Consider the following 21931-nt stretch of genomic DNA (forward strand, 5'->3'; position numbering starts at 1 on the left):
AATAGCCAATTGAATTTAATGGAAACTGTGTTATGCTTAATTTCTCCTGTAGTGGCGCTACAGGGAAATGGAACGCATTCTGCTATGTTCCCAAATAGATTACAGCTGATCGTTGGGGGTACCCAGAGCAGGATACCCTGTGATCAATGTAGTCGATGGGCTTTTAAGGCCCCATGCACACGACCGTGCCTGTAATCACGGTCTGTGATTACGGGCACTGACAGCCGCGGACAGCCATCCGTGTTTGCGATCCGTGCTCCCATATAATGTATGGGAGCAGGTAAAAAGAAAAAAATAGGACATGTCCTATCTTTTGCGGAGCCTTTCTACGACACGGACACCTTCCCGTAAATATACGGGAAGGTGTCTGTGGGCAATAAAAAATAATGGGTCCGTAATTACGGATGAATTCTACGATCGTGTTCATGGGGCCTCAATCTAAAATAGATTGACCCAAGTGGACAACCCCTTTAAAGGATTTTTCTCTCAAGTCAAAGAATTATCTGTTACTAGCAGTCCTTCAGTTTTCTTTCTGCATCACGTTGTTGACAATTGTAGTCACCTGTTTCTCAAATGTGCCTTTAGGAAAGCTTGTTGACTCCACTATGGCCATCATTAAACTCCCAATAGAGCTGTCATTGACCTTTACTAGAATCCAGAATGGCAAATCTGCATAGTTATGACAATTGGAAATGTGTTCATGCAGATGCGACAGGTTTGCCATTTCCCGGGCATGGGAAGGCTGAGTGAGGGCCCCTGTCGGGTCTGTAATGGTGGCCAAATGGTTTGTCTCCCAGTTCCCGAGAAACAGATCTAACTGAGATCAGGCCTAATAGGAGGAATCGAAGAATAATAGCTACGAGTGATTATTATTATATGATGAGATACTGATACATAACATCTTGTTTGTGACCACACTTTGCAGCACCTTTTTCTTAAAGAGCCTCTGTCACCACATTATAAGTGTCCTGTCTCCTACATAAGGAGATTGGCGCTATAATGTAGATGACAGCAGTTCTTTTTATTTAAAAAAACGATCTATTTTCACTATTTTATTAGCGATTTTAGATTTATGCTAATGAGTTGCTTAATGCCCAAGTGGGCTTGTTTTTACTTTAGACCAAGTGGGTGTTGTACAGAGGAGTGTATGACGCTGACCAATCAGTGACCAATCCGCGTCATGCACTCCTCTCCATTCATTTAGTCAGCGCATAGGGATCCTTTTAGATCCTTATGTGCTGTCTTATACTAACACATTAACAATACTGAAGTGTTTAGACAGTGAATAGACATTCCACAGGATGTCTATTCACAATCCCTGCACTTCGTTACTGTTTCTGTGGTAGTTACAGCAGATCAAGCGTAATCTCGTTATAACCTGTCTACAGCGTAATCTCGCGAGATTACGCTTGCTCTGCTGTAAGTACCACAGAAACAGTAAAGAAGTGCAGGGATTGTGAATAGACATCCCGTGGAATGTCTATTCACTGTCTAAACACTTCAGTATTGTTAATGTGTTAGTATAAGACAGCACATAGTGATCTAAAAGGATCCCTATGCGCTGAGTAAATGAATGGGGAGAAGTGCATGACGCTGATTGGTCACTGATTGGTCAGCGTCATACACTCCTCTGTACAACACCCACTTGGTCTAAAGTAAAAACAAGCCCACTTGGGCATTAAGCAACTCATTAGCATAAATCTAAAATCGCTAATAAAGTGGTGAAAATAGATCGTTTTTTTAAATAAAAAGCATTGCTGTCACCTACATTATAGCCCCCATCTCCTTATGTAGGAGACACTTATAATGTGGTGACAGAGACTCTTTAAGTGCTGAGTTTCATAGATGTTTATGTTTTTGGTCGCAGCTGTCATGGTAAAGCAGAGGAATGTCTAAGCCTATGTCGGGCCCTAATGAACGCTGTAAACTGGCTTCTGCGAGGCTCAGCGTTCTACGTGGAGAAGTTAAAGGAAGTTTTGGATCCTGTGACTGGAGAAAGTAACCTGTCAATGTGTCTGAAGAGGCTTGAGGCTGTACTTAGTAGTACCAAAAACCGGGCTCTGATCCATATCGCCAAGCTTGAGGAACCAGGTAAGTACACCTGTATTTTTGCCATAGCTCCATATGCGAATCTACAAACTTTTACTCTTTAAAGGTCAGTGAATGGAGCCAGGTAAATGTTTCATTTTTGTCAGTGTGTGCCACAAACTACTGGTGTATAAGTCAGATACAGCCTAGTATATCAGAGCCTCTTATTCCAGCCTGTATATAGGTTTTTCAGGCTTAACTTAATTATTTTGCATCATACTAATCGGGACCAATTTTAACCATGGCTAGCATAAGATAGAAACCAAGGCTAAAGGTAGTTTTTACACGGGCAGATATTCAACTGCGTTCACCACCTGCAAACGAGCGCCGATCGACAACACAGCTAGTTGATCGACGCTTGTTTGCTCCCTCAAACAGAGCAATGATCGCCCTTATGCGTTTGCATCGTGTCGGCAGCACATCTTTTTTATACAGGGAGATGTGCTACTGACTAGCAACCATTTTTTTTTTGCCGTATAAAAGATGCGAAAAGCAGATGGACGAGTGTTTGCTCGTTCATCGGCTGATCTTAAGCCCTGTTTACAATAAGCATTCGTATGATCGCTCGTTCACCTAATCATTGGCCCATGTAAAAGGGCTTTAGGACTAGTTTGATAACGGTTGGCGGTGATACTTTCATTGATCGGAGTAACTATGAGTGTTGACAAAAATGGGATGCAAATTAACTCTTCTCCACAAGGAAGAAAACCTGTCCCTATTAGCACCTATAGGGGGCTACACCGTAAGTCAATGTCCGACTTCTTAAAGAGCCCCTTAAACATGACTAGGGATATCAGCCAAACTAGACACCCATCTGTAGACAGCACTGTTTTGGCGTTTTTGCTCCTTGTCAGTACAAAGTAGGGTACTGGTTGGCTGTGTGATGCACCTGTCACTGTAGACACCTATCACTAGAGACACGTTTTTGTTTCATTCTGGAGCTGCATCTAAGGCGTCTCCCCTAGTCAACCAGAACCCTACTCTGTATTGACGAGGAGCAAAAACTCAGAAAAGTGCTGTCCACTGATGGGAGTCTGGTTTGGCTGATATCTTAGTCATGTGTAAGAGGCTCTTTAATAAATCGGACATTGACTGCAGGGTAGCCACCAATTGGGCACTAGTGAGACCATTTTCTTCCTTTTGGAGGAGAGCTATACGTTTCTCAGGGAGCATTGCCTGTAAGACTCCATACACCAGCTGGATCTCTGCAAGGAGAACCAGTAACTTCTAAGAAAAAAATGGGACCTATTTTTTTCAATACTGTTATCCCAGTTTTATGGTGTAATTGCAATGAAAATACTTTTTCATACTAGTACCATACATATTAGGCCTCCCCAACGTTTTCTGGCATCTACCAATTTTTTTATAAGTGACGGGAGAAAGGGGGCATGAGTTTCAAATCGCACACCTGGCTTATTTACAACCTATCATAGCTCAGTAGCTGCACCATATACCTGTTGAGAAAAACGGCACACGCCACAATAAAATTCCATACTGGCGTTACACCAGTGTTGTAAGGCATGAAAGAGAGAGTTTATAATTCTTCTTTAGGACTTTTGTAAGTTTCTTAAGTCCTTTTGAGATTCGCTCTAGGAAAGCTTTTAATTTTAAAGCCGAGTAGTTTTTGTTAAACCATAATAGTTGCCGTCCCTCATCTCTGTATCAGATCAGCAATGTCTTCTTCATCGTGGTTCTTGCACCCGGCTATACTCTCTAGCTGGCAGATATGTCAGACCTTGTTATCGTGTCTTCTTTACTTGTAGCCTCCTGGGCATCCATGGAACAATCATTGCTGCGACTTGCCGAGTGCGTAAATCTCCTTCCCAGTGTTCAGCTGCGGAGCAAAGCCGAAGATTGCATCTCACTAATCAAGAGGTATGTCCTTGTCTTAGAAGATTATTGTTCTGGATGTATAGTGCTTTCAGATAAGAACTATACATTTCTCCTCTTCTTTTTTTTTTTTTAAAACAAAAATAGTGAACATCTTGTATATGTAATCCCCGGAGTCTGTATAATATTCACTTTAACCAGATAAGATCAGACGTTTTAGATCTGCTCGGCTTATGTACAAGTAATACTTGCTATCTACTGACAAGCGTGTAGAAATTTTACATACTTGCCCTTATTCACATGAGTTTACTGACAACATGGTATTAGGAGTAGATCAATGTCTCATGATGGAGATCTCTCATATAGCTCTGTTTAAGAAAAAGCTTGTCACACTCTTTCCATAAGTATTTGTGCTTGGAAAATCTTCTTATAATTTAATAATTGTCACATATAAAGACTAGTTGTAGGCTACCTTTACAGTCAGGAGCTGTAGTGGAATATGCGGTTGAATCGCTGAATCATACGCGTTATTGATGCGTGTATAGTCATTTTTAAGATACAATAAAATAAAGGTTGTCTATTTTTAGCCCAATAGATATCTCCTAAAGTAATAAAGCATGGGTCTTCTCATTGAGGACGATGTTAGGGGGTATGATCTCTGACTCTTAGGGTGCCCATACACCTAGGATGAAAGTTGTCTGAACCCACCAACAGGGTGGTCGACTTTCTAATGTGTATGGGGTCGTCCTGACCCTTCCCCGACGGCAGATATGGGGGGAAAGTGTGATGGTGCATATTCCATTTCAACATGGCCATTCCTTTGTTCACGTGGGAGATAAGCTGCTGCCAGAGAATTCCACTCTCACTATTAAAAACACATGCACACTCGATCGAGCGTACATGAACGTTCGACCGAAAGCGATAGTAAGTGTTCGTGCACCTTTCATTTCTGTCAGTCCAGTGAGACCTGTCAGGGTGCAGGAACCTCTGGGTGACCGAGTGACAAGTAAAGTAGATTCACAAGAAGCTAGTATGGCTGACAATGGAAACTCAGGATGCTGCTTCTTTCCGATTTTGAAAATTGAAGGTATGAGTAGGAGATTGAAAATCTGAGTTTGCACAGTTCCTAGCTGGAGGTGCGCGTTAATTTTTGTTTGTTCCAAAGCCGGTTATAAGTTCCTTCCCTGAACTAGATCTTTCCTTTTCCATTAAAGAACACCTCCAAGGCTTTTTTTGTAAGCCCCACTGGAACAGGGTCTAATACCAATGAATGCAGAGTAATATTTTGGCACGGTGTATATAAATTATTAATAATAATCACATTTTGATATCCAACTTAACTAATTTAGCCTCAATAGATAGTCTCTCCAATCCAAATTCTGTATCCCAGAGTATTTTCCCAAGGGTTAAATAGATCTGCAGTTTCTTCCCTTTTACAATGAAGATTAGCCAAGTGGATCGGAAGTCTGGTTAACGTTGGTATGAGGCAATCCTTAGGCGTGTTAAACGTATGGGGAGAAAAAAAAAAAGTTGACTTGTTTGTGTGTACGATGTGACACTGTGCATGTGTTGCGTGTTGGAGTATCGCTGGCTGCGCGGTGTTTACATATACTGTATATTTGTATAGAGGAAGTCTGCAGATATGTTTACACTTTACGAGACGCTCTGAAGGAGAGAATGCGGTTCGTGGCTGCCCTGGGCTTGTACCCTCACCCATATGTCCTTTAAGAAAAAAAAAAGGAGATCTATATATATATATATATATATATATATATATATATATATATATATATAGATCTCCTTTTTTCTTTTTTTCCTTATTTAATATTTATATAATCTAAGCACTAATATTATAGTCTGAATAAAATGTTTCTGAGAAGTGTTGACCTCTCGAAGGTAACATTCCATGGGTTCCTAAATCCAATATAGCAAATTATGTCCATATTTAGGAGGCGCTTGTTTTCCAGTCTATTCGTAGTCTTCATTATTATGGATATTGGTGCGTATTGCAGAATTAAAGGCTACGTAAACCTTTTTTTTTTCAGTTAGTTTGGTGCAACATTCTAAATACATTTTATTAAAAAATTATTTTTACTTTTTGAAATACAGCTGCTTTGTATTCTGTATAGAGAGCAGCAGTATCGTGCACTAAGACCTGAATCGGTCAGGTCAGTGGGACTGACAGGTTCAGTGACAGCGGGTCCTGCAGGTCTTTGACACGCAACATCCACCTGTTATCTACCACATCTAAGTTATGAACTTAGATGTGATCAGTAACCGCTTGATCCTTCGTGTCAGATTCAGGTTTCAATGCTAGATACAGCTGCTCTGTATACAGGATACAAAGCAGCTGTATATCAAAAAGTAAATTTTTTTTAATAAGTATTTTAAAAGTTGCACCAAACACACTGATAGACCTTTTATATTTAAAAAAAAATAATAAAAACGACTTCAAAGGTGTGCCTTTAATGTCTCCTCTGCATGGATCTAAATGTCTATAGTATATCTAGTAGTGATAAGTCAAAAACAGCCGAACATTTTGACTATTACTGGTTTTAAACTCCGCTAACTTGCATGAATATATGTTTAAAGTAGCTCTATATGTGATTACTAAATGTACCTGATAAAATAGTAACTTGGTGTCTATAGTATACCAGCATATCCAGCGTACCGCCTTCCTACACTATATTATAAGGTTGCATATGTGTTTCTTTACAGCATCGCATCTATGTTATGTGCACATTCGGACCAGCTGCATCGGACTGGATTCCCTACAGTCCATGCTGTTGTTATGTTAGAAGGCACAATGAATCTGACAGGAGAGGCGCAGCCATTGGTGGAACAGCTGAACACGGTAAAGAGGATGCAGGTGAGAGTTGGACATACAGCTAGACTTTCTATCGCAGAACGCCAGCCTGGTGTTAGAAAGGAATCTTCTAGGGAAAAGGTCTCCAGCCAGTGACTCTCCAGCTGTTGCAAAACTACAACCCCAAGCATGCCCTGACTGGAGAGCCACAGGCTAGAGACCACTGTCCCACATTGTCTGTAGTTACTATTAGCCTTCATGATGTTCTCCTTTAACGGTGCATGGATGTCATGTCTGATCATGTCTTACCCTCCACAGCGAATACCATGTCACCTCTTCCTACTAGAAGTCTGGAAAGCTTGTATTGTGGGGTTAATAGAGTCCCCGGCAGGGACTGATGAGTTGAAGTGGACTGCATTTACGTTCCTTAAGGTATGTACTGGTAAAATGTTGCACTTAAAGAGGCTCTGTCACCAGATTATAAATGCTCTATCTCCTACATAATCTGATTGGCGCTGTAATGTAGATAACAGCAGTGGTTTTTATTTTGAAAAACGATCAGTTTTGAGCAAGTTATGAGCAATTTTAGATTTATGATAATGAGTTTCTCAATAGACAACTGGGCGTGTTGTTACTTTTTACCAACTGGGTGTTGTACAGAGGAGTGTATGACGCTGACCAATCAGTGACCAATCAGCGTCATACACTTCTCATTGTTCCAGCCCAGCATGATCCACAGCACAGTGTGATTATGCAGTGAAAGAAGTAAACACGCCCAGTTGCTAAAAACACAATACACGCCCAGTTGGAAATAAGAGAAAACACGCCCAGTTGTCCACTAGAAAGGCTCATTTGCATAAATATAAAATTGCTCATAACTTAGCCAAAAATGATCGTTTTTAAAAAAAAAAACAAAAAAACTTTACTGTTATCTACATTGCAGCGCCGATCACATGCAATAGGAGATAGGGATTTGATAATCTGGTGACAGAGCCTCTTTAAACAGGTTCTCAATGGCTCCCTGAACATACACGATCACCAATCCTCAGACATATCTTTAGGGTATTGTGTTCTTATCTATTCCCCACTACATTTCTTTTACCCTTATTGCTCCTTTTGCAAGCAGGAATGATTTCAATAATGGAGGGGGAGCAGCTGTAAAAACATCATTGCACCTGATCTCCCCCGCCGTTAATGGAGAGAACATAGGGGCTGCCATCGTGTCTGTCCTTCACTTTTTGGAAACTGCATGAGTGCCAATGTCCATTATGAGGAAAGAGGATTAGTTACTAAAGGAGCAATAAACCTTAAGTGTCCGATTTATAAAAGAGCTGCTATTCTCACGTACGCATATGTATACTCTATATACGGTCTTCTTCCTCAGATTCCACAAGTGCTATCAAAATTAAAGAAATTCTGGCAAGCAGATCAGGTAAGAAAGACATCTAAGATTCCCAGTTCTGCCATAATTCATAGATTGTTACATGGATTTTACAAAGTGCTATCACCATCTAATCTCCGGCAGGATTTTAATGAGGATATGAACAATGCTTTTGAGTATCTGCTCAAACTTACCCCATTATTGGATAAAGCTGACCAGAGATGCAAGTAAGTCGTATGCAGACATTTAAGTTTTTACCTTAACCACTTCTGGACCGCCCATTGGATATAAACATCCGGGCGGTCCTTAATTGACTCTGCAGGGCCGTTCTAGAACGTCCTGCAGAAATAGCCTGTTTGCCGCTCTGTAGCGGCATTTACCTCTGATACAGCTGTCTCTGGACAACTGACATCACGGAGCACTGCCCAGAGACCAATCACTGAGGTCTCTGGGCATGTGATCATTGTGAAAACTGTCACAATGATCGCTATACTTTCCCCATCCTTGCAGCACCCCCCACACCCCTTGTGGCGAACCGATCCAGAGAACAGGGTTACCTGGTCATCCCTGTGTGCAACATATGAACGGAGCGGTAGTGCGCATGCTCAGCCACTGCTCAATTCTATGGGGCTGCCGAGCTCTATCTCCAGCAGCCCCATAGGAATTGAATGGAGTGGTGGTCGAGCATGCACAGTACCGCTCCATTTTTCTGGGGCACACAGGGACGGCCAGGTAAGCCTGTTCTCGGGATTGGTGGGGGTCCCAGCAGATTTTGGGAGAAAACTCTTTTTAACATTTTTTTGTAAGATTTCTTCAAGCTACAAGGGTCAACCACATGAATCCATATTTCTTGTATTTATTGATTCTTTGTTAGTCCTTTAGAGATGTCATATTCCACAATACTCTTCCTGTTGCTTCAAGAGGATCTGTCACTAGTTTAGTAATGCCCAATCTCCTCGCTAATCTAATAGGCGCAGTTACACTGATAATGCTAGTGACAATTGTGTTCCAAAATGTTTATTATTTTTAAAGTTATGAGCTTTTTTCTAAATATGTAAATGAGGCTATACTAGACAAGTGGGAGGAAACACCAGCGATTCTCCGGAGGTGGAGCCTCCTCACAGCCTCTGACGCTGTCCTATCAACATGAAGCTGCTTCACACAGTGTCAGATTCTGAGGCTGGAGGGAAGGGGGATCACTTCAAATATCTCCGGCTGTGGACGATCTAGAACAGTTCTGGTGGCATTTGAATGATGAGATTCTAATTGCAGTTCTAGCTGTAAGACAACCAGAGGTATCACCAGTTAAAGACACAGTCGGGAATGGGAAATGTATAGGGATATAGTATACAGCTTCCATTCCTGACTGTGTTTTTAACTGGTGATATCTGTGGTTGTTTTACCGCTAGAACTGCAATCCACACAGCCGGAGATATGGTTATTTGAAGTGATCCCCCTTCCCTCCAGCCTCAGTCTCTCACACTGTGTGAAGCAGCTTCATGCTTATAGGATAGAGGCTGTAGCTCCACCTCAGGAGAATCACTGGTGTTGACGCCCATTTGGGAAATATTACCTCATTTGCATATCTCGGGAAAAAAAATCATCACTTTTAAAATAATAAACGTTTTTGGACACAATTTTCACTAGTATTATCAGTGTGGCAGCGCCAATTAGATTAGCTAAGGGATAGGGCATTACTAAACTAGTGACCGATCCTCTTTAAGTACCGATAACAAATTCTTCAGCACTATACAGAGATTGTCATCATTTCAATCAGTCTCTGTCATGTTTTGGGGCTCACAAACTAATCTCAGTCACACACACAGGGTCAACTTCATAGAAGCCAATTAATCACTGTTCTATTTGGAGTGTGGGGGGAACAAGGAGGTAACCCACGTAAACACTGGGAGAACATACAAATTTCATTGCAGATGTTGTCCTTGGTTGGATTCAAACCCAAGACCCCAGTACTGCAAGGCAAAAGTACTTACCCCTGAGCCACCGTGCTATATTTAGTCCTATCAGTATATGCACTCTTTTAGTATTAGATCTGATTTATTTAGGATGCTGGTTATAAAGAAAGCCCCTGACACCTCAAATCTGTGGGGTTGTTGCGCTCCTCATATGGGAAGATGTTTTCTTGATTTGTTGCTTGTATTATATGGCTCAGCTCACGCACTTTGCATTTTGATATAAACACTAGGACATGATCCAAAAGTAGGTTACATTTTATAGTTCACTCTTTTTAGTTCTCCGCTCCTGGTATTGGATAAATAACATCTCCATACAAAATGCATGGTGTGACCTTGACCTATACGAACCTGTTGTGACTAGTTAAAGGAACAGTGTCATCACAATTTTTTTTTTAATATGTTAAAGATGTTAGTGCTTTATTAAAAACGTTTATATTTATTTGTGCGTTTGTGTTTTACTTTTTCTTATTTTTACACTTTTTTCTTCCCTATGGGGGCTGCCATTTTTTTTTCCATTTCTGTATGTGTTGATTAACGACACATACAGACATGGAATACGGCAGCCACAGTCCCATAGGGACTGCGAACGGGTCCCGTCCCATCCACTTCTGTGTACGCCGTCTGTGTGGGAACTGCGCATGCGCCGCTCCCACACAGTCCAATTTGAAATTGGCGCCGTCCGGCGCCATTTTCCTGTGGACCGGAAGTCGCGGCCGGACAGTAAGATTACTACTTCCGGTCGCGGCTTCCGGTCTTGTGCACTTGGACCAGCGGCAGCAGACGGAGCGGACGGGCCGGAGGGAGCCGCGGCGGCAGGAGCAGGTAAGAGATTTCTATGTATGTTCGTGTTTGTGTGTGTTTACTACTGTATGTAAACCTACTACACTGTATGTTAGCTCAAAAAATGGCGACACACAGTGTAGGAGGTTAGACCGTTCAAACCCCTCGTTTATCCCGGCACAAGCCAGGATAAAGGAGGGGGGGATTCTCAGAGCTCACTAGAGCGAGTGCTTTTTTCCCAATTTTGCAGCAAAAAGCAATGTGGTTGCTTTACCACATGCAATGCTGCAATTTTGGGAATAGCTCCATCTAGTGACCAGCAATGGGAAATATTATAAATTAGAATCTAATTTATAATATTTCCTGACTCGTGAAAAAAAATAAAAAAAATTTGAACAATGTTTAATCACCTACACACTAAATGTTTAATAAAAAAAAAACAAAACATGTTTTGCTGGCAACACATTCCCTTTAAGTCCCTATTTTGGGCAAGTTATCTTAATCTTGTACCTGTGTCTCCTCAGCTGTGACTGTGTCAGTTTGTTACTCCAGGAATGTAATAAACTCGGTCTGCTCTCTGATCATCACTTGGATCACCTTGTGGCTAAGAGGTAACATCTGTCATCCCACGTGTCATCTTTATTTGCTTATCTTTCCACCCGTTTTACCATGATGATGATCAGTTCACATCTATTGTTGGCACATAGATCTGCAGATCGAGAGCAGGCTCCCCGGTCATCTGAAAGCTCTGCCATTCAGCCCAATCCTGGCCTAATTCTCCGGGCTGAACCCACTGTGACTAATATACTCAAGGTGAGACATCCCAGACAAGACTTATGTGATAAAGGTTGGAAAATAGTTTGTGCTGTATCATTGATGTAGGGTGCTTCCTCTAGTACCTTTTGTGTATGCAGGTTTTGTACTGTTTTGTTGGGTGAGTAATTTTTTATGAGGTTTTCTTTTATGCCGGACATGTAACTGAAATATAAATTTGGGTCTCCTAAGGATATGTCCTATGCAGGAGCACCCAAGCTTGCATAGAGAGTAGAGTGGCAATTTTGCAAATGCAATCTAAACCCCTATCCAATAAGTGTCAATTTGCATAGATGGATCCTAGGGAGAACGTATCGTTCACTTTAGCCATTTGTATGGCACCCCATTGGTAGGGAGCCCCTTTCTATGCTTTAGTGACACCATAACGCACTGATTATTCACATAAGTGTTCACTTAAAGATGGCGTTTGCTGCACCCACATGATGTGTGCAGTTTACATGTCAACGATTCTTAGTTATAATTGCATCAAGCAATTTAATGGCTACAGCTCCTATATAGTAGGTCCATTGGGACTTATTTCTCAGGGTTAGGCCTTCTGTACACAGCAGAGCGGAGTCCATACAGTTCCATACTAAGAAGCTGTAGACACATAGCATGCTTCTTGGTGAGAATAACTACAAAATACGGCATCCAATGGAACATGCCACAATTATGTTTCTCTCAGATTCCTATGTGGATCTGAGAGAAAAACCTCTATATGTCTCCATATGAAATTGGAGGTATATGGAGGGTACAGTATGGGCCCACAGATGTCTTTGGGTGCCATATTATTACTACATACGACTCAAAACTTGTATGGGTGCTGTAATATGCCATGTGCATGAGGCCACGAGACCTTGAACATCCGCTTGCAACAATGTCCAAAGTTTTGGAAACTGCAATGTAATGTCAAGCACCTGAAACAAGTCCGTTGCAAATTCAGAAAACACAAAATCTATTGATTTAAAGGGAACCTATCAGCGGTTTTGAGGCATCAAAACTGCTGACCGGGTGATATAGGGTAGGAGAAGGGCATTTTAAACTTAATATTTTTCTTGGTCATGCACAATGCATGACTGCAAAACCGTTGTTTTGTTCCTTCAGCGTGGCTGTCGCAAGTACCACTCTCTGCTCTGAGTGACGGCTCTAGCAGCCAATCAGGAGACCGCTAGAGCAGTTGAGGGGTGGGGTATGCAGCGTGCACATCAAGTCCCATCTCAACGGCACAGTGGGGGAATTAAACATAATTTTCATAAAGATAAGTTTCTAATGCACTTTTCCTCTCCTATATCACCCTGTCAGCTGTTTTAAGACCTTTAAAACTGCTGACAAGTTCCCTTTAGTTAAAATTCTGCCCCTAGTGGCAGTGAGATCATGATATTGTATTCACGTGTGTTACCATTGCATTATATTTGGAACAATCTGTGGCCTGGTGTTTCGTTACAGAGGATCTACTCATTTAGATGTGCTTTTTGTATTACAGACAATGGATGCAGATCATTCTAAGTCTCCAGAGGGTCTTTTGGGAGTCCTGGGACATATGTTGACTGGGAAGAGTCTGGATCTCTTATTGGCTGCAGCAGCTGCCACCGGCAAATTGAAATCTTTTGCTCGTAAATTCATCCAGTGAGTAATAATATATGAGAGAAACCAGGCAGCTGTAATGTGTTCGTAGATTAACCTATACATTACATTTTACTGTTCCTCCAGGCTGAATGAATTTACCCGGCATATCAGTGCTGAAAGCTGTAAGTTTCTGAAGTTAAATATTGATTTAGTTCTTTGCACTCAATATCTTCAGCTGGGATAGGATTAAAAGGAGGGGACACAAACATACATTTTTTTTTGTTGGTTTTTGCAGCAAAAGCCGCCTCTACCCGCGCACTCCTGTTTGATATCTCCTTTCTCATGCTTTGTCATGTGGCACAGACATATGGCTCAGAGGTACTTTATTAACCGCCCACTTCTTTCCAGTATGATGGCATTACAAGTTTATCAATGTGGACTTGCTATAATGTGATTATGATAAGTAATTTTATATTCCGTCCACCAGGGGGAGCCGTTGATCTTTAATTATCCTGTTGTCCGCATGTTGTTGGCAACAGTGTGCAATGAATCTGCACCTAAAATGTTTCCCTTATTGTTATTCAGTTTTCAAGGTGTCTTTGCAAGGGCTTATTGGGGCAGTATTTGGTTAGTAGGCCATCCACCCTAGAGTTCTTTTTTGTTTCTTTTTGAGGTTTGGGTGGAGAACGCCATTTAAAGGGTAACTAAACTTTAAAAAAACTTTTGACATGTGAGAAGTTTGTATCAGTGGGGTTCCGAGCACGGAGACCCCCACCAATTGCTAAAACGAAGCGGCAGAAGCACTTGGATGAGCGATGTGCCGCTTCGCTTCTGATTGGCTTTTCTCGGGAAAGCCGAACGAGAGGTGTACGGACCCATAGACTTTCTTTTGAGCCCGTACACCTCTCCGATGAAAGCCGATCAGAAACTAAGCGGCATGGCGTTCACCCGGGCCCTTCTACTGCTTCCTTTTAGTGAACGGTGGGGGTCTCGGTACTTGGACCCACACCGATCACAACTTCTGACATGTCAAACGTTTTTTTCAAGTTTTGTTACCTTTTAAGAATTTGAAGATAAAGCAGAAAAGTTTTTATTTTTTTATCTTACACACAAAATTTGTATTACAGATGATCCTGTCGGACGGGAGCGCTGGTGGAGAAACACCATTCTTTGAGAGCTGGATGCAGACGTGTATGCCAGGAGAGGGCAAAGTGCTAAACCCAGAGCACCCCTGCTTCCGCCATCCTGATATCCCCAAAGTGGAAGCCTTAGTAGCTCTGCTCAATACATCCACAGAGATGAAACTAGTGTATGTATTTTTGTGATGTGAAAACTTACTCTGGGTGTAGCCCAGTCTAGCATTACACTTACCAATACTTGCCCTTCTCCTGCAGAAATAACTTTATTTGCATGAACATGTTTAGAATGAAAACAAGGGCTGCATGAACTACCTTAACTTTACATTGACAAATTTTTTTCCTCCTTTTTTTTTTTTTGCAGTCAGACAAAATGGCATGAAGTTTGTCTCAGTATTCCTGCAGCAATTCTTGAGGTTCATAATGCCTGGGAGAACGGAGTCTTGTCCTTTGAAGCCATTCAGGTTAAAAAATCATTCTTTTATTAGCGATCAAGGCCTTTTACTTGCCATCGGGATTTCTTACTCTCCGTCTTAGTTTTCATTATAACATGTAGACATCAGATAAAACTTTATACTCGGTGGGTGGTAATGTTGTCTCATATTATTCTTATTATACAGATTCTAGGAAATCTACCATTCCTCCTAAAACAGACATCACAACATCTATAGCGGTCCTAATATACAGACAACTTATATGCAGACTTTAAAAGAACACTCCTCGAAAAACTGATATGCTGTGGGGACGGTGCATGACACGGACATGACACAGGGATTCAATTAGAGAAGTCATGCACTGCTCCTTTAAGTCCTGCGTTATGCCAGAATTGACTTTCACCTAATACTCTGACACCAAGACCCCAATCTCTTACCTAATACCTTCATCTCTTAATTAGATGCAAAAATATCCTACTCCTTCCTTCATATAGAGATATCAAGACCCCTAAAACACATACATCAAGCCTGCCCTTAACCCTCACCTACTACCATGCAGACATCAATACCCTTCCTTCCAATGCAGAGATCTCAAGCCACTTATCTCTTTTTTTTTTTTTTTTTTTTTTGTGTGTGCATTGTTATTTATTACAGAAAATCACAGACAACATTAAAGGCAAGGTTTGTAGCCTGGCCGTGTGTGCAGTTGCCTGGCTGGTGGCTCATGTTCGAATGCTGGGTCTAGACGAGAGGGATAAGTCCCTACAGATGATCCGGCAGCTGGGGACTCCCATGTATGGCGACAACATGCTACAGTTTTATAACGAGCGGTGAGCTTTTTTTATTCCCTATAGATTCACTTTGATATGGGTATTTCACTATCTTCTTACATATTCAATATCCCTTTAAGGACAGGATCTCACACACACACAGTTTTAATGCAGTTTTTCGCTCAGTTTTTTTAGGCAAAGCCAGAAGTGTATCAAAAATGAAGGAAAGGTATCAAGAAAAGACTGACACGTCTCCTTTTTTTGTGTCCACTACTGTGAATGGCAAAAAAAAAACGGAGCCAATAACTGCATCAAAAGTTTATGTGACCCTGGCCTAAAAGTTCTTCTTGATAGGCCTGGTGCATTTAATCCATCTGTATCAGCCAATATTCTCATCCTTTCTTGGCCCCTATTTATTTCTATTCTTTGCCGATGTGTTATTCTCTTGTCATCCATGTTGATCACTTACTTCCTTTATTCTCCAGAGTGATCATCATGAGTTCCATCCTGGAGAACATGTGTTCTGAGGTTCTACAGCAAACAGCCACTCCGATCAAATTTGCAGTGACGGGAAGTGAGCCTGTGCCTTATGTTCACCGCCTGCCTTCCAAAATGCCCATTAAAGAGGTCTTACATGGAGTCTTCAGCACCACATTAGAGAAGGGCTGGGTGGACATCAGATCTCTCCACATCTTTGACACCCTACTCCACATGGGAGGGGTATACTGGTTCTGCAACAACTTGGTAAAGGTGCGGACACTTTTATATGGTACTGGTTGCAGATTTTACTGGTAAATTCTTGATGTGGTTATAGTAATATCACAATTCAGTTTCTTCAAAACAACAATGGGGAGAGTGTGGCATATTCCTTTGCGGTAGAGCAGTTGGATTTGGCAGGGTGTCGTTTGTGGCATATCTAAAGGTGCTCACTTATTGGGGGAATATCGTGCACATTTTCGACCACTGCTCCAATCAGGCCTATGGCTGGGGGGAACAGGGGACACAGAATTTCCATTCTGGCGATGGGTGGGGGTCCCAGCTGTTGGCCCACACCGATCTATTAGTTATCACCTATCTACTGGATAGGATAAGTTGTAGTAACCAGAATACCCCTATAAGGAAAAGTTCCATAAATCCGCTGCATGCAGCTCAATTGGAAAGCCACGCCACTTATTACTGGGCCAGGCAACGACTGATTATTATGTCAGTGGTTCTTCACAAATCTGCATATGCGCTGTTTGTAATTACAACATTTGCGGAAATTGGACGTATAAATCTCCTGTATTGTGTTATGTATGGGTTACTAACCCCTACCCGACGTATGATGTAGACATACGTCATAGCCGGGTAAGGGAAGTATGATGTGGACTCAGCCAACACTTCACTGTAATGAGCGGGATCACGCTGCCGTGGTCGATAGCGACTGTTGCATCTAAAGAGTAGAAAGAGGGGGCAACCCCCTCTGACAGCCCATCTGCCCGCGGGCTGCCAATGGTTGGCATGGCAGCCTTGGGGGCCTAATAAAGGCCCCCAGGTCTGCCATCTTTGTACTCCTATTAAGCCCTGCCGGTGCCTGTCAGAAACACGATATACCGCAAAACATTGCAGTATAGAGTGGCAAAGACTAGTGACGTTTTTTTTTTTTATGTACAAAAAAATATTACAACTTTAAAAAGAAAAACAAAAAACTATTCCCATTTTCCCCCTAAAGCATTATAAAAAATTAAAATAATAGTAAACGTAATTGGCATCACTGCGTCCGTGAAAGTCTGAACTACTACAATATAACATTATTTAACACGCACGGTGAATGCTGTAAAAAAAAAAGTAAAACACCCGATTCGCTGTTTTTTGGTCAACTCATCTCCGACAAATAATGGAATAAAAAGTCATTAAAAACTTGAATGTACCCCAAATGGTACCATTAAAAACTACAACTTATCCCACAAAAAAAAATAAACCCTCATAACGCACCATCAACGGAAAAATAAAATTACGGCTCTCAGAATTTGGCGACACAAAATACATTTTTATTTTTTACAATCAGGTTTTTTTCCTTGTGAAAAGTAGTAAAACAAAAAAACTATATCAATTTGGTATTACCGTGATTGTATTGACCCGCAGAATAAAGTGAACATGTTTTAATTGCACACCTTTAAACGCCGTAAAAACTAAGTGCAATAAAACGGTGCAGGAATCGCTGTTTTTTTCCATCCCACAAATAATTTTTTTCCCCATTTCCTAGAACATTATATGGTACACTAAATGGTGCAAAAATCAAGCCCCCATACGACCATAGCAACGGAAAAATAAAAAAGTTATGGCTTTTGGATGGTGCGGAGGAAAAAATGTAAATCCGAAAAATTGCTCTGGCAGGAAGAGGTTAAAGGAACAAAACCGATACATTGCGTTATGTCTAGTGCAGGACTTGAGGCGCTAAATGACACGGATTCTTTCTTTAGTTCTCTGTAAAAAGAAAAAGGAACTTAAAACACTTAATTGCTGACGCTAATTTGCATTAACCATCAATGAGCCGGGAAGTGTGTAAATATATTTTAGTGTGTTTTCATATTAGGTGAGCCTACTTTATGCGCATACTGGCCCTTTAACAAAACGCTAATTTTCCTGCATAGGAAAGATTTCCATAATGAACGAGTTACACAATCCAGCAAATAGTCGTAGTAAAGCCAGCAGAGATTTGTCACCTTTTGCAAAGAACTATAGCTGTAGCTATTAATGTGATTCACCGCTCTGGAAAATTGAGCAATAATCAAAGTTTCACAAAGGACAGATTAATGGACAAAGAATAATGAAAATGGACAAATACTCGAATGGGAATTCCGAGATCTGGATTCACTATTCATGGTCTGCAACGAAAATAGATTAGGAACTGCAGCCCGAGTATAAATATCTCCGTTTATTATAATCATTTTATTAAGCCATGATAACCACCATGGGCATTACTTCATAAGCCAGAGGGTTTTTCGCTTCCCTTTACCCACACAAATGGTAAGGGAAAGGAAGCCCAGGTTGTAGACCCTCCAAGACTAGTAGATGTTTGGACCGTCAAGGGGACCTGGCAGCTCTGCTGACATGTCTGTTGTAGTAAATACTTGTATGACCCATGAAGTCACAATTCTGGAGCATCTTTTCTTAGCGCTCTGCATTGTGAGGTTCCAGTGTTAATCCTCCTGGAAATGTATGAATACTTTGACAACTGGGTGCTACCATTCATCTCGCCCAATCCGTACTGATATAGTGTCAAAATGTGTAAAAACCAACTCCATTATGGTCTAAAATATATCAGACAAATTACAACAAAATAGTCCATACTAAATCTTTCAAGAGGGAGGATAATGTGCAAGTGCAAAAAATAAGTAAACAAAGTGGCATCCAACACACAAATGTGCTAATAACTACAATAATAGTAGAAACATCATTATATACACAATAGAGATAAGTTGGTAACAACCAGTTGTCAATTTGTTCCCCCATTTCCAGGAGGATTAACAGAGGAACAACCCAATGCAGAGTTTTAAGAAAAGGTGCTGTATTTAAGGGCAAGATATTACAAAAACATGTAGGCTTTACTATTAGTTCAAACGATACAATTAAATATATGGCTAATATAGCCTACAAAAGTGATACAGCGTATTAATTAAGGGGGCGCTCCCCTTATCCCCCTCTCACCAGTGACTGACAGCTGCATGTATACATGGCAGCCGTCAGGTACCGATGAGGGGGCAGGAGGAGGTGGGGATGCGCTCCCCTCATGAACACAGCAGACTCGTTACTATGGGTCTGCTGTATTCTGGGTTTGGCTCTGATAGCCAGATGGCACAATTTTTATGTGCGATTTGCACTAATAGTACAGCAGACCTGATTTTTTTTTTTTTTTTTTTTTTTTTAAGGGCAGCATATTCAGGTGACAGATCCGCTTTAAAATATAAAATTATTATTAGGTTTTACTACCTCACCCTTCCCCCTCAGGGTGCTTGCCAAGGGCCCGTTGTTCCTTACTTGCGAGGATTCTCCAGCTGCGTGTCTCTTGCACAGCCTGGCAGGGATAACTGTATAATAAATGTTAGGATACTCGTAAGCCTAGAGGGATGACAGTGGGCAGTGTGCCTTCACAATTGAGGGGCGGGCAGTTCAAGACCTCAAACTTGAGTAATCCCTCTCTTCCCTGCAGGAGCTGCTTAAAGAAACTCGGATGGAATTTGCTTTGCGGGCAGTAGAGCTTCTGTATGCCATCTTCTGCCTGGACATGCAGCAGCTCACACTAACTCTCCTAGGACATGTATTACCTTCCCTTTTAACTGACTCTTCCAAATGGCACACACTGATGGACCCACCAGGCCGAGCGCTGGCAAAGTGAGTACTTTTCTTCCGTCGGCATTAATGTGTGCCACCATAACTATGTGGTGTTACCCTGACCCTCACCCTGCATCGTTGTAATGATCTTTTCTTGCAGACTATCTGTCTGGTGTGCAATGACCTCCTACTCCACCCATAATAAAGGACAGCCATCCCCCCGACAGAGGAAAAGACACAGAGAAGACATTGAGGTGAATACCAAACAATTGTCAACTTATAAAATATCATCATTGAAGAATAGGAAATGTGCGGTGCTAGTGCTAGACGCCTACTTGTGCCAACACCACAAAATAAAGGGATGTAGTGAGTGACACCACGGACACCTATGGAGGGTTTCATGTCGCAACTTTTTCTACAACTTCACAATTAAGTTCACAGCAACGAGGTCACCCTAAGGAAGTCAGTAGTGAGATTTATATTGACGAGTGAGGAGAAAAAGGGAAGTTATGCAACACAGATCTCAGACTCATACCAATGAAGTGGTGCCAGGCATCATTTGTGTTCCGTTGAGGGGTTCCGTCAGAGGTTTCCGTCGGGTTAACCCCACAGCGGAAAGCAAACGGAAACCTCAACTTCCGAATCCCTCACTATTGAACTCAATGGTGACGGAAACCTAGCTAATGGTTTCCGTCTGTCACCGTTGTGACAGGGTTCCGGCGGAATTAATAGTGCAGTCGACTGCGCTATTGGTTCCGCCAAGAACAACGGAACCCTGTCACAACGGTGACAGACGGAAACCATTAGCTAGGTTTCCGTCACCATTGAGTTCAATGGTGAGGGAAACTGAAGCTGAGGTTTCCGTTTGCCTTCCGCTGAGGGGTTAACTCAATGGAAACCTCCGACGGAACCCCTCAACGGAACACAGGCGGTGATGTGAACACAGCCTAAGAGACTGATTCAGTTCAGAATCCACCCTCAGAAGCACAGATTAGCAGCAGCACCAAGGGGGACACAGGGAAGCATAAGATAATGGAAACCGGTATATATTTATTTATTTTTTTTAATGCTAGAAACACTGCAAATTACTGCTATTAACAGCATTTCTGGACTTGATATGAAAATTATTCATAGGACAACCCCCGCCAGACCTTACTACATACTACTTATTCATTGAACTTAATAAAATAGTATGCAGTAAGCTTCTAAGCTCAACAAAATTGTATCCAAGTATGGAAATTCACTTCAAGTTATGTGTGTCAATTGTCATCACACAATGGAAGCCGCTATTTAAAGAGCTACTGTCATATTAATGCAAATCCATGCTTTCAGTTTATTATATATATTAGCGTGCAGCACAAAGTGAAATCTAATGGATATTGTCTTCTAATCAGTTCTCACAATCCCACAAGATTGAGCAGTGAAAGTTTAACTTAAAGGGGTTTTCCCAATGAACAACACTTATTCCTTATCCAAAGAATGGGGATAAGTGTCTAATCGCTGGTACCCCCAACAATTGCGTGGACGGGGGTCCTGGGAGTTGACGGGGGTCGGGAGGGATAGTGGTTGGCCAAACAGCTATCTGCAATGTATCGCTAGCTTTAGTGTTTCCTACATCATACTACTGTACAGTAGTGTAAAAATGACACTTCATGTGTTGTGTCTCGGCAGCTCAACCCCATTCCCTTGAAAGAGTACTGAACTGCAATACCAGATGCAGCCTATTGACAAGGGTGGTGCTATTTCTGGGACAAAGCAGACAGGTTTTTCTAATCTCATACAAGTTTTGCTGTACTTCGCATTACTTCTCGGTAGTCTGCACTGGACACTGTATCTGCCTCTTGCACTGCTTTTTCTTTAAACTACCGACAAAAATATTCTTCTGTCCATTTCATAACTCATTTTCATGAATGAGAAATGGTTGCCCGTATTATAGTGATGAGTCTTTATAGGCCCACGAAAGCTGAAGATTGTAAATGTTACATAGTTAGTACGGTTGAAAAAAAGACACATGTCCGTCATGTTATGTTCTTCCTTGTA

The 21931-nt window shown here is 41.6% G+C and overlaps 1 protein-coding gene across 4 annotated transcripts in view; it reads left to right on the forward strand.

Annotated features, from left to right (window-relative positions):
* Positions 1-21931, forward strand: part of MED24 (mediator complex subunit 24) — a 46877-nt gene that overhangs the window by 12183 nt on the left and 12763 nt on the right. For 3 of the 4 annotated variants that reach the window (XM_075846760.1, XM_075846757.1, XM_075846759.1), the window contains exons 6-22: positions 1868-2091; positions 3852-3963; positions 6637-6787; positions 7043-7156; positions 8109-8156; positions 8250-8332; positions 11383-11469; positions 11542-11671; positions 13155-13297; positions 13382-13419; positions 13533-13615; positions 14365-14546; positions 14738-14837; positions 15462-15637; positions 16063-16327; positions 19770-19951; positions 20052-20145. In XM_075846760.1, the coding sequence (XP_075702875.1) occupies positions 1868-2091; positions 3852-3963; positions 6637-6787; positions 7043-7156; positions 8109-8156; positions 8250-8332; positions 11383-11469; positions 11542-11671; positions 13155-13297; positions 13382-13419; positions 13533-13615; positions 14365-14546; positions 14738-14837; positions 15462-15637; positions 16063-16327; positions 19770-19951; positions 20052-20145 (2212 nt within the window). The remainder of the gene's footprint in view (positions 1-1867; positions 2092-3851; positions 3964-6636; positions 6788-7042; positions 7157-8108; positions 8157-8249; positions 8333-11382; positions 11470-11541; positions 11672-13154; positions 13298-13381; positions 13420-13532; positions 13616-14364; positions 14547-14737; positions 14838-15461; positions 15638-16062; positions 16328-19769; positions 19952-20051; positions 20146-21931) is intronic. The other variant, XM_075846758.1, reaches the window with a different exon arrangement.

This window comes from Rhinoderma darwinii, chromosome 13, assembly GCF_050947455.1.
Source record: "Rhinoderma darwinii isolate aRhiDar2 chromosome 13, aRhiDar2.hap1, whole genome shotgun sequence".
NCBI classification, from domain to species: domain Eukaryota; kingdom Metazoa; phylum Chordata; class Amphibia; order Anura; family Rhinodermatidae; genus Rhinoderma; species Rhinoderma darwinii.